The sequence below is a fragment of the Hippoglossus hippoglossus genome, chromosome 23 (genome assembly GCF_009819705.1).
Source record: "Hippoglossus hippoglossus isolate fHipHip1 chromosome 23, fHipHip1.pri, whole genome shotgun sequence".
Lineage (NCBI taxonomy): Eukaryota > Metazoa > Chordata > Actinopteri > Pleuronectiformes > Pleuronectidae > Hippoglossus > Hippoglossus hippoglossus.
Genome location: NC_047173.1, coordinates 18,141,346 through 18,157,847, shown reverse-complemented (window position 1 = coordinate 18,157,847; position 16,502 = coordinate 18,141,346). Strand labels below are relative to the sequence as shown.

Sequence of the window (16,502 nt, the reverse complement as noted above, 5' to 3'; positions counted from 1 at the left end):
ATTTGATCCAAAGGAACGTCTGATGATTTGATCGTCATTTTTCTTGTCTGCACTTTAAGATTTTGCTTTTACTGACAAATGAAGAGGAGTCGACAGTTTATGTAAATAACAAACATTTGAAGTCTTTTTCTGAAGTTAAAACCTCCTGAAAGTGACAGAGCTCAGGTTAAATTAAAATCTCCATCAGTAAAACAAACAACTTTAATATGCACATTTTATTTCAGAGCCAGATGTGATTCATGTCGTTTTCTTCATGTGAATCACGTTAACAGATTTTTCAGAGTTCAGATTAAAATCAGAGGAAACGAGGGTGAAGGTTTGAGTCCGTGTTCGTGTCTCTGACGGTTTGTTGTGAATTTAAACGTCGGTGTGACGATGACGAGTGTGAACTCACTCAGATGTTATCAGACCGAAGCCGTCAGACTTGAATCTGTCCGTCGCTCTGTGAGTGCTGAGCAGAGTCAAACCCATCGAGTCCAAACTCGAGTCCAAACTCGAGTCCAAACCTTTAACACTGTCGATGTCCACCGTGTAGTCGTTCGCCTGAAAGAGACACGGAGACACATTCATTTCTTTGTGTACATGTATGTAACGTGTGTGAAAGTTTCATGGATGTTTCAGATCAGCGAGCGTAGGATTTACCAGCTGCAGTGAAGCCAGCAGATATTTACAAGCTTCAAAGTTGTCCAGACCGTGAACGACAGACGAGAACAACCTGCGGTGACCGACGGTGTTCAGCGCTCCGACAATCCGCCCTCCGTAGTCGTGGATGTCAAACACCGGACGATCCTCCTGAAGCAAAGAAACACCACAAACAGGATGTGAGGGTGGAGGACAGAGACGTCAGGGTGGAGGACAGAGTCGAGGTCAGAGACGTGAGGGTGGAGGACAGAGACGTGAGGGTGGAGGACAGAGACGTGAGGGTGGATGACAGAGTCGAGAGGGTGGAGGACAGAGTCGAGAGGGTGGAGGACAGAGACGTGAGGGTGGATGTCAGAGACGTCAGGGTGGAGGACAGAGTCGAGGTCAGAGACGTGAGGGTGGATGTCAGAGTCGTGAGGGTGGAGGACAGAGTCGAGGTCAGAGACGTGAGGGTGGATGTCAGAGTCGTGAGGGTGGAGGACAGAGTCGAGGTCAGAGACGTCAGGGTGGAGGACAGAGTCGAGGTCAGAGACGTCAGGGTGGAGGTCGACAGAGTCGAGGACAGAGACGTCAGGGTGGAGGACAGTCGAGGTCAGAGACGTGAGGGTGGAGGACAGAGTCGAGGTCAGAGACGTGAGGGTGGAGGTCGGAGTCGTCAGGGTGGAGGACAGACTTGTGAGGGTAGAGGACAGAGTCGAGGTCAGAGACGTCAGGGTGGAGCACAGAGTCGAGGTCAGAGACGTGAGGGTGGAGGACAGAGTCGAGGTCAGAGACGTGAGGGTGGAGGACAGACGTGAGGGTGGAGGTCGGAGTCGTCAGGGTGGAGGACAGAGACGAGGACAGAGACGTCAGGGTGGAGGACAGACTCGTCATGGTGGAGGACAGAGACGTGAGGGTGGAGGACAGAGTCGAGGACAGACTCGTCATGGTGGAGGACAGAGACGTGAGGGTGGAGGACAGAGTCGAGGTCAGAGACGTCAGGGTGGAGGACAGACTCGTCATGGTGGAGGACAGAGACGTGAGGGTGGAGGACAGAGTCGAGGTCAGAGACGTCAGGGTGGAGGTCGGAGTCGTCAGGGTGGAGGACAGAGACGTGAGGGTGGAGGACAGACTCGTGAGGGTGGAGGACAGAGTCGAGGACAGAGACGTCAGGGTGGAGGACAGAGTCGAGGTCAGAGACGTCAGGGTGGAGGACAGTCGAGGTCAGAGACGTGAGGGTGGAGGACAGAGTCGAGGTCAGAGACGTGAGGGTGGAGGACAGACGTGAGGGTGGAGGACAGAGACGTGAGGGTGGAGGACAGACTCGTGAGGGTGGAGGACAGAGTCGAGGTCAGAGACGTCAGGGTGGAGCACAGAGTCGAGGTCAGAGACGTGAGGGTGGAGGACAGAGACGTGAGGGTGGAGGACAGACTCGTGAGGGTGGAGGACAGAGTCGAGGACAGAGACGTCAGGGTGGAGGACAGACTCGTCATGGTGGAGGACAGAGACGTGAGGGTGGAGGACAGAGTCGAGGTCAGAGACGTCAGGGTGGAGGACAGACTCGTCATGGTGGAGGACAGAGACGTGAGGGTGGAGGACAGAGTCGAGGTCAGAGACGTCAGGGTGGAGGACAGACTCATCATGGTGGAGGACAGAGACGTGAGGGTGGAGGACAGAGTCGAGGTCAGAGACGTCAGGGTGGAGGACAGACTCGTCATGGTGGAGGACAGAGACGTGAGGGTGGAGGACAGAGTCGAGGTCAGAGACGTCAGGGTGGAGGACAGAGTGTTTTACCTGCAGATCCAGTTCAGGTCGGATCTTGTCCTCCCAGTGTTTGACTCGTCGGGACAGAGCCGTCTCCTGAGTGTAACCTTGACAGTTCACCACCAGCTGCTCCTGAAGAACAAGATTCAGAAGATTTATCAGTCAACTTTTCATACGTTTAATATTAATATTTAGTTGGAGAATTAACTTTGAGGATATTTTGCTGTTACAAACTCGTAACACGTTTTTTTCTCTTGAATTTCTCTCATAGTATTTCTTCTGGTTTAGTTTTACTGGTGAACGTGTCACTTGCCACACGAAGCTTCACCAGGTCTTCATAACTCAACTCGTCCCTCCGAGCGTCTGCAGAGACAAAACACAGGTCACGTGACGTCGGTAGAAACAGGAAGTTAGGATTAAAACACATTCACCGTTTTACCTGCTGCGATGACGTCCGCTCCTCCGTCGAACTCGGCGGGAACGTCGTCGGGAAACGCTTCATATTCGTTGTCTGAGTTGTCGTCGTCTCCACCTTTTTAATATTCATTGAATCAGTGTCACGTCGACCACGTGTTTTGTGAGTGTGTGTAATCGTTAATTCTATAAAACATCTTTAACTGCAGAAGTTTTACCCAGAAGGTCCGGGTGTCTGAAGCCGTGCACAGGCTCCTCCTCCTGCCGATCTGGCCCCGCCTCCTCCAGCTGCAGGAATGTCCTCCGCAGCTCCTCATCCGAAACCACCACACCCTGATGACATCACAGCATTGACCACGCCCATTTCATCCTAAATACTCGTACTGAATAATAAGTGAAGCAGTAAAAACTCACAGTTTGTCTGTAGATTCTTCTCTGAGTCTTCACTTTGTCTTTGACTGTGTTCACGTATATGTAGTTCAGGTCTGAAAACAACACACAGTAAACACAACATACAGTAAACACAACACACAGTAAACACAACACACAGTAAACACAACACACAGTAAACACAACACACAGTCAACACACAGTAAACACAACACACAGTAAACACAACACACAGTAAACACAACACAGTCAACACACAGTAAACACAACACACAGTAAACACAACACACAGTCAACACACAGTAAACACAACACACAGTAAACACAACACACAGTAAACACAACACACAGTAACACAGCACACAGTAACACACAGTAAACACAACACACAGTAAACACAACACACAGTAAACACAACACACAGTAAACACAACACACAGTAAACACAACACACAGTAAACACAACACACAGTAAACACAACACACAGTAAACACAACACACAGTAAACACAACACACAGTAAACACAACACACAGTAAACACACAGATGACGTGTGATTGTATTTTCACTGTTTCACTAAACACATCTGTCACGTTGATTTCAAAACTGACGTGTTAATTATGTTTCTTCAGATGAATCACAAACACAAATCAAACTTCTGATATGATTTAATATTTTAACATTAATCTTTTAATGTTTTGTTTCCTCTTCTTTCATTTAATCTAATTTTCTCTGGACATATTTAATAATTTTCTATCATTTCCTGCAAAAAAACATTTGAACCGGATTTAGAAAACTCTAAGAATAAAGTATTATTGTTTTTGTTGTAGTTTAAAACCAGTAAAACTTTTTAAACTACACTTTTCTAACACTGGGTCTTTTTAGTCGACACATATTTAAGTGCTGATGTGACAGGATGACAACATTTTGGCTTTAAATATCACAGAAAATTGTATTTAATCAAAACGAAAAGTTGAGCCTCGATAATGAAAATTTGAATCAGTAGGCGACTGATCACTGAAATAAAAAAGAATAAATTCCCTGCTGAAATCTACATAATTTTTCTTAAAACATTGTAAAGTATAAAGAGATAAAACAAACCTGTAAACTTGGGTCCGTTCTTTAGTTTGTGCTCCGGAGGATCAACTGTGACAAAACAACATGAATAAACCACAGCAGTGAAACGGAGATATTAAACTGAGATATTAAACTGAGATATTAAACGGAGATATTAAACGGAGATATTAAACTGAGATATTAAACTGAGATATTAAACGGAGATATTAAACGGAGATATTAAACTAAAAGTTAAGTCGGTTCTCACAGGTTCCTCTGAACCAGCTCCTGAAGTCCTGAAGTGGAGACGCTCGTTTCCTTTTCCTCTTTCCTCCGTCGTCGAGGCCGTCGGGAACCTTGTAACATTTTTCTGAAGAAAAAATCCCAAACTGTCAGCGACAAGAAGAACGACAACAACAACAATTCTGTCTTCCTCTGAATGTTGATGTTCACCTGGTTTTAACGGTTTCTCTTCACCGAGAACAGAATACGGGTCATGAAACATCCAGATGTTCACCTGAAAATGAAAAACAGACAATACACTTAAATTACATTTTTGAAAAGTGGTCACATTTCAAAATGGTCAACCTCATGTTATAAACAGACGTGACAAAGGTTGATCATTTAACGTTAAGGGAAATATGATGTTATAAAGATGGAGTCAGAAGAGTTCAAGAGCAGAACTGTGATTTTGTCAGAAGTTCAAACATTGTGACAATGAAGTTGTAATTTTTACAAACAGAATTGTAATATTTTGAGAAACTTAATTTTCAATATTTAAATTTTTTTTAGAAACAAGCTGCAATTTTATAATAAAAAAGAATAAAATCTCAATGTTTTGAGATGATTAATTTCACAAGAGAATGTTTCACAAATGAAGTTGTAATAAAGTACATTTAATTTATGTACAGTAACATAAAGTTGTAATTTCACAGGAGAAAGTTTAAAACTTTAAAGTTCGAAACTTAAAAATTATAGTTCTGATTAATGGGAATCCATTTTTCACTTTTTCAGTAAAAAACCTGCAGAAATACTGAGTCTTAATTTGATAAAATATTCAGCTGTAAGTAAAATAAGATTAGAGGAGATTTTCTCTCCTGATCATGAGGTTCAAGTTGTTATTGACAGATTCTCAGATGAATAAACATACAGCAGGGGGCGCCTCCTCCCTCCGCTGCTTGTCGGCCTCGACCTGCCGTCGCTCTCGAATCATCCGCCCGTCGCTCGGAGCCTGACACACATTTAGAGACAAACAATAAAGTTTAGACATACAGTGAAAATCAACCTAACTTGGAAAGACGAGGAGATTCCAGAGCTTTTGGTGATAAGAGCGGGTCAGAAAACAGCCTCTGGATTCAGAACCAGTTAAATCCGGAGCTGAGACCTGGTGTCTGTCGACGTGTTCCTCTGGTTCCTGGTCCAGCTCCATGTTGTCGTCTAAAGGGAAGAAGTTCTCTGCAGCATCACCTCCAGCACCTCCATCACCTCCATCACCTCCAGCACCTCCAGCACCTCCAGCGCCAGCTGCATCCAAAGCTCCTGGATAAAGTCAATTTAAAAACAACATCAACGACCAAGTAGAATTATGCTTAAAATTTAATTTAAACAGAAGTAATGAAAGGTTATATTTTTAATTTCTGACTGGAGAAGAGTGAAGATTGACTGACATCAGATCAATAATTAAAATATTAAATAATTGAATTAAATGAATTGGACTGTGGAACAGCTGTTGAGTCGTGATGTCAGAAACAGATTTGATCAACAGAGGATCAGAATCAGATCAATGTGACGAGAACGTTACGCTGAGTCTTGTGATTGGTGTTGATTGGATTTACCTTCCTCCTCCTTCTCCTTCTCCTCCAGCTGCCGATCATCTGCTTCATGATGAACATGCAGAGACTTGACAGGATGTGAATCATCTTCAGAACTGGATCTGAGGAGGATCATGTCCCTGCTTCCTGGGATGTACAAGTTCATCCTGAAATCCTTCTGACTGCACAGCACCTCGCCTTTCAGACTACACACAGACACACACAGACACACACAGAGATTATCAGTGTTGTCTGTAGAGTCTTTCGTTTTGAAAAGATAAAGGTTTGTGTCGAGTCGTGTATTTTGAAAGGTGTGTAGACTCTGACCTGATCAGAGGAAGTTTGTTCTTCTCGTGAGATTCAGGAGGAATCAGAGATGCAGGAGGAAGAGGAATCATGTTCACCGTCTGGGAGACAGATACACATCAAACTACAGGTGAACTGAACCAGGTGAAACTGACTCATGTTAATCTACAGGTAAACTGTGAGTGTTCAGAGTTACAAGAGGATGAACCGACCTTTTTGACGCTGGTTTTCAGTGTGGTTTCTGTGACTTTGATTTTCAGAGGCGTGAACTAAAACAGAAAAATCAACAACTGTTTCTGATGCTGACGGCAACTTCCCACATTACCCACAATGCCTTGTGACAGCCACTGCAGCAGAGGTGTGAATGGGATGTTCCGACATGGACGGTTTAATGAAACTTTGATTAACACTGTTAGACTTGTGTTTCTTACCACATTCTCGCCTTCATCATCGTCACGACAACTCGCTGCTGCGTCGTCCTCCTGAGACTCGGCCGGCTGTTTGTGACGTCTGTGGTTGAAGCGCATCAGAAAAGCTTTGTTAAGAAAATCATTAATCATGGAACAGTGGATATTTGATGGATCGGACTCTTACTTCTTGTTCCTGTCGTTGATGTACTCCAGAGTTTGATAAACGAGGCTGTGCAGCAGCTCCACCTGAAACCAGAACACAGTTTCAACCAGACGGCTCAGACTCGTCACTGGGACATTTTGTCTTCCTGTGGTCGAACCTTCTTGCTGTAGATGCAGGCGGAGCCCTGGATGAGCATCGCAGCTTCTGCAAAGTTCAGGCGAAACTTTCCTCCATCGAACGTGATGCACATTTCATCCAACTACACAAAGAAAAGAGAAAAGAGAAATCTGTTGAACTATTCTCCACCAACCAACTAAACTGTTATTTTCCTATAAGACCAAACACAGACTCTTTATAATGTGATTCACCAGTGTCAGAACCTGAACCCCCCCCCCCCTTACCTCCTCTAAGTAGTCGTTCAGCTCCGACGCCACGTCCACGTCCCAGTTCTTGGTGAGTTCCCTGATGGGCTGCAGCAGGTGAGCGAACCGGCTCTCTGTGGACTCCATCCTCCTGTCGGGGGCCGGGTCCCAGGTGGGGGGGACAAGATCCTCGATAGATGGGACCTTTCTATTTACACACAATTTACTGGACTGAATTAAATTACACTGTAGAGACATATGATTTCCTATTATTCACTCTTGTACAGGTTTGTCACTAAAAGTAGTAAAATACAACTTTCTGGCCAATTAATCATAATGTACCAAGTAAACAGTGTTTCCCTCTGGAGTACTTAATGTACTGATGTACTTAAAGTACTTGAGTAAAAGTATTTAGTAACTTTAATATGATGGAATGAATGTTTGAAGTCACAGATCTTTAGCTGAAGTTTGAGAAAGAGTCAGAAAGTGACTTTGACCCAATGGACGTGTTTTACTTTCTCTGTGAAGCCGCTTGACTTGATGACGTGTTGAATCTGACCGCAGATCAGCAACGTGAATAATTCACTTCACGTTTCTTGTGTTTGTGTGAAAGTGAAACTCCAGAATCTAGAAACCTCCGGTTTCAACGTTTCCTCCTCGAACAGAACCGGTCCAACATTTAGCTTCAGGGACGTTTAGTGAATTCAACAGTTCAGACTTCGTTCAAACGTCCGAGCGACGTCAACGTTTGAAAGTTCAACAGTAAATAATAAACTCACCGGACTGAGTCAGCGCAGTGTTGTTAGCATTAGCATTAGCTAACAGTCAAACTGCCGCCACACACTCTTCTTCGTCTGTTCTCTCCATGTAGTGCTGCGGCTCTGACTGCTGCCCCCTGTCGGCCCCAGATGGTGTTTCATAAGTATTATTAATATGAAGTATTCTATATATATATATATATATATTATATATAATATATATATTATATATAATATATATAATGCTATCCCCTTGTTATAATGTATTATATTGTATTATTATTGTATATATAGAATTAAAAATACAACAGACAAATGACACTTATATATAAAGAATAGTCACATAATAATACATAATATAAAAAACTACATAAAGATCAATGTAGAGTATTGAATGACGTATACCCTCAGACAGTGTAAACAACATGATCTAACAGTTTTAAAACAATGATCAATAAACACATGACACGTACATGTATGACAGATACAGACTGTGTCTGCTGGTCATTCTTGTTGTCATGGTTACCATGTCAGGGTCGACAACGAGGAGTCATACGGTTAGAAGGAAACTGCTGAGGGTTAGGGTTTTATATATACATACATAATGTGTGTGTGTGTGTGTGAGTGTGACTGAATGTTTTACACATGTGTGTCTGATTCCAGCAGTTAAACAATTAAATGTCTCCGTCAGCAGCTGCCTCTAAATATTTCCAGTTTCCTGGAAGAAGAATGAGGATAAAACTCAGTGTTCTCGTCTTTCTGAGAAACTGTGAAGACCAACATGAGGACGCCACGCTCACAGTCACACACTGACACACACAGTCACACACTGTAACACACACGTCACACACTGTAACATACACTGTAACACAACAGACGTGTCACACATTTATCTCCAGCGCCAAAACCTTAAAATACTGAGATGTTTTAATGTCAGAAAACATTTGTCTCTTTAACCAACAATCATCTTTATCAACTTGGCTTTTTAATTGTTGTTTCCTGACTTTATTCTCTGATTATCTTTAGATGGATGATTTCTGACAAAAAACATTTTCAGAGATCTATTATATTACGTGTGTATGATCAACATTTACAATCTGATTTAGTGTCAAATCGTAGCTTCAGACAGAAACAGTTTCACAGCTCAGTGACAGTTCAGGTTCTCTATCTCTTCAGTCCACCTTAAATCTCAGAGTCCAATAGAAACTCAGCAGGAACTGTTGAGGAATTAATGGTGTGTGTGTGTGTGTGTGTGTGTGTGTGTGTGTGTGTGTGTGATAATTTCAGTTGAGTTCCAGGAAGACTTGTAAAATCTGTTGGAAAAGAAAAAAGAAAAAACACATTAAAGTAGAATTTATATGATTTTTATTTGGTTTGATGACGTCACATGATTTTAATCAAAAAAACACTTAAGTAAAAAAAACTCTTTCATTAATTTATTTAAGTTGTTTTAAATGAACATTCCACAATTTTTTAAATGTAAAATCTAAGAACTCCAGGAAATCTTCTCTGGACATGTTGTGTAGTTAGTGTTTGTGAAGCAGCAGCAGCAGGTTGTTTCTGGACATGTTGTGTAGTTAGTGTTTGTGAAGCAGCAGCAGCAGGTTGTCGGGTCCGACTCGTTCAAACAGGAACATGTGGGAACATCAGGCGAGGGGCGGAGCCTGTAGAGCAGCAGGTTGTCGGGTCCGACTCGTTCAAACAGGAACATGTGGGAACATCAGGCGAGGGGCGGAGCCTGTAGAGCAGCAGGGGCGGAGCCTGTAGAGCAGCAGGAGGCGGGACATGACGTATAAACTCTGCTGTGGAAAGATCAGTGTTGTTGTTTACAGCTCATCCACACCGGCGTCGGCCCTCATCACCAAAAGATCTGGAACCTCCTCGTGTTTCCAAGTTGACGTCTTCGTCTTCTACGTGTACGGCTCCTCTTCTTCATCCTGAGATGTTTGTGTTCTTCCAGTTTCACGTCACGTGTTAGAAACCTCATCAACACGTCCACTTGCTCACTGGGAAGCTTCCACACATTGTCCTGCTGTTTCCTCACATGGACTCACTCTCACATTTTACTAGGAGGCTGCAGGAGACATTTTTTAAAACATCAACACAAGCAACGTGTCCTCTCTTGTCTCAGACTCAGTCATCTCGTCCTCATTGTTTCAATCACTCTTGTCCCGCTGAGCGTCCATGCTTGCGTTGGTTCTAACATTGTGGTCAGCTCGTGCATCAGATCAGGGCATCCTGCAGGACAGACGGGTGGACGTCAGCAGCCTGTAGAGACTCCAGCAGCCTCTGGACCCTGGCTCTCCTCCCCTCAGATCGTCTCCACTGAACCAGGCCGGCGAGCGCTGCTCCGTGAGCGCTGAGACCATGATCGGACCGACAGCGAAACAAAGCCTCCGCAGACAAACCCAGATCCATCAGCACCAACTCCCACTCAGCTCCGAGTCGAGACGCTAGCCGGGACAACTCCCGATCTGAAGGAACCCTCTGGAGAACCGACTCAGGAAGCTGCCGGTCGTCTGCAGAGAGACATTGTGAGATTAGAGGAAGAATGAAGAGGTGTGGAGGAAAACTGAAAACTGGGATTAAAGTCTTAATGTAGAAGATATCATCAACCACTGAATCTGAATTAAATCAATAAAAATTTAAATATCTGAATCCTGACTTTAATCTGGATTAAAATGTCTGAATCTGAGTTTTAATCTCACACTTCTAACATGTATTTGAGTTCCTGTATAATAATTTTTCTGTCACAAATTCTTTAATCAAAATTTTCTCTGGAGCAGCAGAATCGTCAGAATCAAACTGGAACTAATCTTTTATTGTAAAACACGACCAGTCGTCTTTGTTCACTTTGTTTTGTTGAAGGTTTCCAGGATTGAATTCTAATCTTTATTTACACTGACGTCACGGCTCCGTGCTGTAACATTAATTCTCAGTATGTGGCAGTCACTGGGGGGGTTGCTCTGTTTCGTCTTCATTCATTGGACGACAGCATCGACAAAAACAAGAGGAAAAAAGTACTAGCGGCTGGTCTGCAGGGGGCGTGGCTGAGTGATGTGTGTTTCTTTAGGTCAGTGTGACACCGGACGTTTGTCACCGATTGTAACCTCAAAGTGTTTGTTCAGGAAAATCTGCTCGACAACAGAAAACACACTCGCACAATTTTGTCATCAATCATCTCCACCTGTGATCCACAGCGTCACATGGTGTGATGCTGTCCACCACACTCCTCCTCCTCCTCCTCCTCCTCCTTCTTCTTCTTCTTCACTTCCTGTGCTGGAACACAAAATCTTCTTCAGTCGACTCGTGAACTCATGTTTTCTATAAATAAGTGAAGCTGCTGCTTTTTGAGAACAAATGTGTTCTTTGTGCTGCTGTTCCACTGCACCACTGCACCGCTGCTCCACTGCACCGCTGTTCCACTGCACCACTGTTCCACTGTTCCACTGCACCGCTGTTCCACTACAACGCTGTTCCACTGCTCCACTGTACCGCTGTTCCACTGCACCACTGCACCGCTGCTCCACTGCACCGCTGTTCCACTGCTCCACTGTACCGCTGCTCCACTGCACCGCTGTTCCACTGCACCGCTGTTCCACTGTTCCACTACAACGCTGTTCCACTGCTCCACTGTACCGCTGTTCCACTGCACCGCTGCTCCACTGCACCGCTGTTCCACTACAACGCTGTTCCACTGCACCGCTGTTCCGCTGCTCCACTGCACCGCTGTTCCACTGTACCGCTGTTCCACTACAACGCTGTTCCACTGCACCGCTGCTCCACTGCACCGCTGTTCCACTGCTCCACTGTACCGCTGTTCCACTGCACCGCTGTTCCACTGTACCACTGCACCGCTGTTCCACTACAACGCTGTTCCACTGCACCGCTGCTCCACTGCACCGCTGCTCCGCTGTTCCACTGTACCGCTGTTCCACTACAACGCTGTTCCACTGCACCGCTGTTCCACTGCACCGCTGTTCCACTACACCGCTGTTCCACTGCACCGCTGCACCGCCCGCTCCACTGCACCGCTGTTCCACTAGTCCACTGCACCACTGTACCGCTCATCCACTGTACCACTGTTCCGTTGTTCCACTGTACCGCTCATCCACTGTTCCGTTGTTCCACTGTACCACTGTACCACTGTTCCGCTCATCCACTGTACCACTGTTCCGCTGCACCGCTCATCCACTAGTCCACTGCACCATCTGATAGCTGATATTTTCAACAGTTGGATTTAATCTCAACATGATCAATCTGGTTCATGTTCGAAGACCTGTGACCCTAAAAACTAAATGAATCTCTAACTTACTAACTAACTTACTAACTTAATAACGTACTAACTTACGAACTAACTAACAAACTAACTTGACTAACCACCTTAATAACTGACTAACTTACTAACCCGCTGACTAACCAAATAAATAACTCCCTACCTACCTAACTAACTAACTAACTAACTAACTAACTAACTAACTTCTGGCGTGTTTTCTTCCGCCCGGGCCTCACCTGTGGATCCAGCTCCAGCTCCTGGTCCTGGTCCTGGTTCAGCTCCGGGTCCCGGGGTGTGGAGGTCCAGCAGCAGCCTGTCTCGGACCCAGCTGAAGTCGTCCAGGGCCCGCAGGAAGCAGCGGAAGGCCCGGGGCCCCCTGCGGGGCAGCAGCTCCAGGAGCCGCCGGGTCTTCCTGGTGTTCGTGGTCTGGGACTCGATGTGTTCCACCTGAGCTTCCGTCAGAATCTCCTCCTGGAACAGAAGCGGGACGATGGAGTCGCTGACCTGCAGCTCCGCGGACAGGAAGCGTGTGTTCCTCCGGAGAACGGCTCTGTGAGCCGGGTCCATGTCGCAGTTCGAGTCCCTCTGTTACCGCCACATTAATCATGTCACAGTGAAAACAACCCGGACCACAGCTGCAGCCATGTTATTGTGTCCGACTGGAAACATGTCGGCGGCGGAACCTTCTGCTGACACTCAGCACTTTCAAACCTGAAAATCAATTCTGCTAAAATTAATAATAAGATAATAAGATAAATTACAACATTGATTTAAACTCTTTTCACTTTCACCCTCTACTTTCTCTCCTGCTGCACGTTAGCATGTTAGCAAACAATGACACATTCTTCTATATTTGGTTACATATGCACAGAATATTCTAGAATTATCTTGGTTTTAATTTTAATTTTATACTGTCAGCAGTAAACCTAAAGTGTCTCTTCCTCCTCTAATCCTGACTCAACTCTTATTTTGAAGAGTTTTTTAAACGCCATTAATCCAAGAATTTGACTGAAAAACCTTTACTGGTGAATGCATCACTTAAATATGAACTAATGTCATCAATTTCTCTTTTCTGGCAGATGTTGTTTTCCACAAAATAAATTGACCACTGAAAACTAAAAAGAAAAATAAGACAGTATAAAGACGTGTGTAAAAAGTGATGGAAACAAACACATGATGAAGCACCATATGAAACTTTATTCATCTCATGTTTGACAGAGGCCCCGAACCTGCTGTGTGTGCAGCTTCTGCACAAACACACAGTGTGACACCATCAATAAATAGGTTATAAAAATCATACAGCTGTGATATGTACAAACATCTGCACTTCCTGTTACCTTCGGTAAATATACATTTACTCATTTAGCCACAGAGCAGGAGACGGAGCCCATTCAACGATTATAGAAAATAACAGAAGAAGAACATTAACATGAGCATCAAACCTGTGAACAAACATGCAACAAGTCGTGTTTACCTGAGAGAGCGACTGTTTAACGACCACAGCGTCCAGGATCTAGAACTGAAAAGTGATCCCTCACAGACCAGAGGAGCTGGAGGAGGCCGGAGGTCGGCTGATATTCAACCGTGAGAACATTTGACGTGAGGGACATTACGTTTGTTTCACTGCAAAAACATTCAGATTCATTTGATGTATGAACAAATGAATAATTACATTTCATAGAACTACAGTTACATGATGTAACCACAGTTGTGGGTCATAGATTATTGATCATAAAAAAATCCCTAAAACATTTTAGACGAGTTTTAATTTGAAACTATTATTGGGAAGTGTGTGTGCAGGTTGTGAGTGTGTATCTGGGGCGTGTTGCGTCGCTCGTGGTCAGTTTCTGTGTTAACGTCTGTATCACACACAAACTCCGCCTGCTTCCATGACGACTCACCGCCAATTATTGCCTGTGGCTCTGACCGGCCTGTAGGCACCGATGATGGGACTGATCCAAGGTCAGGTGGCGTTGCACACAGCTGATGCCTTGCAGTGGTACTGCTCCACACGGAGGTGTAGTCGCTCTGTGTCTACACATTGTAGGCGTAGTCCGTCAGATAGTCCCTCAGTCTGTTGGGCAGCGGCAGATCCTGGACTTGCCGCGTCGTCTTGTTGATGGTGATGCGGCACAGGTGCTGCAGCGATGGCGTAGCGGTGTACACAGGTTTGGTGAGCAGCAGCTGCACCGTGCCGTTGGGCGGCGCCGCTGAGAATTGAGGGTCTGCTGCCGTCTTGTCGCTGGTCTTGGAGAGCATGACGTAGTGCTCCACCAGGTGGACCACGCTGTCAAACTGCTTCAGCTTCGGCCTCACCAGAACCACCGAGTCAAGCTTGAATTTACCATGTTTGTACTCAATCCGCAGGTTGGTGGGACCCGCCGATGTCATGGCGGAGATGGTGAACAGGTAGTCCCTCTGAGAGCTGTCCCGCACCAGGAAGGTGCCCTCAGCTGCGTCCTGCAGGATCTCTTTGGCCTCTGCAGCGGTCAGAGTTCCCCAGTACCAGCCTGAGACAGAGAAACCACACGTTAGAGACACATGGAACATACGTGTGTAGTTTAATGAGCTGCACTGATTCTGTTCACCTTCATTTAAACCAAACTGGTTATAAAAGTCATCACTGTTGCTATGGTTACACCTGGTGGAGTTTTCCAGCCTCTGAATCAGAGACTTGTGTAAATTGCTCTTGTTTTAGTTGGAAAACTCTGGGTTTGTGTTTTAGTCTGAGGAAGCGTCGCTAACACTTCCTGTCAGTAACAGTTCCACCTCGTCGTCGCTCAGGGAAAAGAAATCCCTGCTCTGACTGTGATGTGTATTTACGGTGTAAACACGTTACACAGATGTGTTCATGACTGTCGTATGTAATCTACGGCTGAGACGTGTTTATGTTACAGAACTTGTCGATTCAGAAAATTACTTTAATGTGACTGTGATTATTTTTTTAACTGCACATAAAAACATTTATCAAAGTATTTTTAATTCACAACCTCTTCTGTTCTTAGATTAAAAAAAACTTCTGCACTATTATTTCAGAGCAGCCATATAAATGAGGTTTACATTTCTTATTTAGTAATTGGTTTTAATGAAAATAATCAATAATGAAAATAATCAATAATGAAAATAATCAATAATGAAAATAATCCCAGTTGATGACATCACTGATTCTATAAGAGAATCTCAGACATACAAAGACCTCAGGATGTTTCCCAGAAGTTTCTGATTTGAACTTATATCTTCATACATATAAAAAGAAAGAGAAACGAACAGGCCTAAATCCGTCAGTAACACGTCGTCACCTGTGTTCCTGAGCTCTTTCATGGCCGAGGCGATGCGGCTCTCGTCTGATTCAACAGCTCTGAGGTTGTTGTCGACTCGTCTGTTGCTCTCGATAGTTTCTGTGGAGTCGGACGACTGGAAGGTCATCGGACAGATCGACCTTCAGCCCGGCGTCAGGCCCACAGCTCAGACATGAAGCACCAGGTCTTTATCCAGGTCCTGGAGATAAATAAGAACCATCACAAGTGGTTCAACACTGCAGCTGTAGAAAACTGCATCATTATAGAGCTGCAGGTGTAAAATACTGCATGATTATAGAGCTGTAGGTGTAAAATACTGCATGATTATAGAGCTGCAGGTGTAGAAAACTGCATCATTATAGAGCTGCAGGTGTAAAATACTGCATGATTATAGAGCTGCAGGTGTAAAATACTGCATGATTATAGAGCTGTAGGTGTAAAATACTGCATGATTATAGAGCTGCAGCTGTAAAATACTGCATGATTATAGAGCTGCAGGTGTAAAATACTGCATGATTATAGAGCTGCAGCTGTAAAATACTGCATGATTATAGAGCTGCAGCTGTAAAATACTGCATGATTATAGAGCTGCAGGTGTAAAATACTGCATCATTATAGAGCTGCTGGTGTAAAATACTGCATGATTATAGAGCTGCAGCTGTAAAATACTGCATGATTATAGAGCTGTAGGTGTAAAATACTGCATCATTATAGAGCTGCAGCTGTAAAATACTGCATGATTATAGAGCTGTAGGTGTAAAATACTGCATCATTATAGAGCTGCAGCTGTAAAATACTGCATGATTATAGAGCTGCAGGTGTAAAATACTGCATCATTATAGAGCTGCAGGTGTAAAATACTGCATGATTA

At 44.4% G+C, this 16,502-nt stretch overlaps 4 protein-coding genes across 9 annotated transcripts in view; 1 reads left to right on the top strand and 3 right to left on the bottom strand.

Moving 5' to 3' along the window:
* Positions 1-92: 92 nt before the first annotated feature.
* ncaph2 (non-SMC condensin II complex, subunit H2) lies at positions 93-7,476 on the bottom strand. Of its 4 annotated transcripts, XM_034578877.1 has the most exons (20): positions 7,338-7,476; positions 7,094-7,195; positions 6,958-7,019; positions 6,795-6,873; positions 6,576-6,632; positions 6,385-6,464; positions 6,082-6,263; positions 5,772-5,785; positions 5,631-5,738; positions 5,397-5,477; positions 4,700-4,763; positions 4,515-4,616; positions 4,292-4,336; positions 3,214-3,284; positions 3,018-3,132; positions 2,825-2,917; positions 2,699-2,748; positions 2,416-2,517; positions 643-792; positions 93-543 (listed from the first exon to the last, which is right to left on the bottom strand). In XM_034578877.1, exons 1-20 carry the CDS (start codon positions 7,443-7,445, stop codon positions 391-393), a joined length of 1,818 nt encoding a protein of 605 aa, XP_034434768.1. In that variant the 5' UTR covers positions 7,446-7,476; the 3' UTR covers positions 93-390. The 4 variants fall into 4 exon arrangements, with proteins under 4 accessions (XP_034434768.1, XP_034434767.1, XP_034434769.1 ...); XM_034578876.1 differs by having other exon boundaries at positions 5,631-5,785; XM_034578878.1 differs by lacking the exons at positions 93-543; positions 643-792 and having other exon boundaries at positions 2,464-2,608; positions 2,688-2,748; positions 5,631-5,785.
* Positions 7,477-8,865: 1,389 nt separating this feature from the next.
* ptpro (protein tyrosine phosphatase receptor type O) overlaps positions 8,866-16,502 on the top strand; it is a 41,084-nt gene continuing 33,447 nt past the window's right edge. The window contains exon 1 of the mRNA XM_034578873.1: positions 8,866-8,875. The gene's annotated coding sequence lies outside the window, so the exon portion shown is untranslated. The remainder of the gene's footprint in view (positions 8,876-16,502) is intronic.
* cradd (CASP2 and RIPK1 domain containing adaptor with death domain) lies at positions 9,688-13,050 on the bottom strand. 2 transcript variants are annotated; one of them, XM_034578885.1, is made up of 2 exons: positions 12,581-13,050; positions 9,688-10,581 (listed from the first exon to the last, which is right to left on the bottom strand). In XM_034578885.1, the coding sequence occupies exons 1-2, from the start codon at positions 12,897-12,899 to the stop codon at positions 10,280-10,282; spliced, it is 621 nt and encodes a 206-aa protein (XP_034434776.1). In that variant the 5' UTR covers positions 12,900-13,050; the 3' UTR covers positions 9,688-10,279. The 2 variants fall into 2 exon arrangements, with proteins under 2 accessions (XP_034434776.1, XP_034434775.1); XM_034578884.1 differs by having other exon boundaries at positions 9,688-10,575; positions 12,569-13,048.
* Positions 13,507-16,502, bottom strand: part of socs2 (suppressor of cytokine signaling 2) — a 5,870-nt gene continuing 2,874 nt past the window's right edge. The window contains exons 2-4 of one of the 2 annotated variants that reach the window (XM_034578888.1): positions 16,248-16,257; positions 15,632-15,833; positions 13,507-14,842 (exon numbers count right to left, since the gene is read on the bottom strand). In XM_034578888.1, the coding sequence (XP_034434779.1) occupies positions 14,367-14,842; positions 15,632-15,758 (603 nt within the window). In that variant the 5' untranslated portion in view covers positions 15,759-15,833; positions 16,248-16,257 and the 3' untranslated portion in view covers positions 13,507-14,366. The remainder of the gene's footprint in view (positions 14,843-15,631; positions 15,834-16,247; positions 16,258-16,502) is intronic. The other variant, XM_034578887.1, reaches the window with a different exon arrangement.

Bases quoted from the DNA above. Each gene is read 5' to 3' on its own strand.
- ncaph2 (XM_034578876.1), bottom strand. From the start codon at position 7,445: ATGGAGTCCACAGAGAGCCGGTTCGCTCACCTGCTGCAGCCCATCAGG. The intron at 6,874-6,957 runs GTAAGAGTCCGA...CTTCAACCACAG, and splicing joins ATCAACGACAGGAACAAGAA to ACGTCACAAACAGCCGGCCG. The intron at 4,617-4,699 runs GTGAACATCAAC...TTTTTTCTTCAG, and splicing joins AGAGAAACCGTTAAAACCAG to AAAAATGTTACAAGGTTCCC.
- cradd (XM_034578884.1), bottom strand. From the start codon at position 12,899: ATGGACCCGGCTCACAGAGCCGTTCTCCGGAGGAACACACGCTTCCTG. The intron at 10,576-12,568 runs GTGAGGCCCGGG...GTCTCTCTGCAG, and splicing joins AGCTGGAGCTGGATCCACAG to ACGACCGGCAGCTTCCTGAG.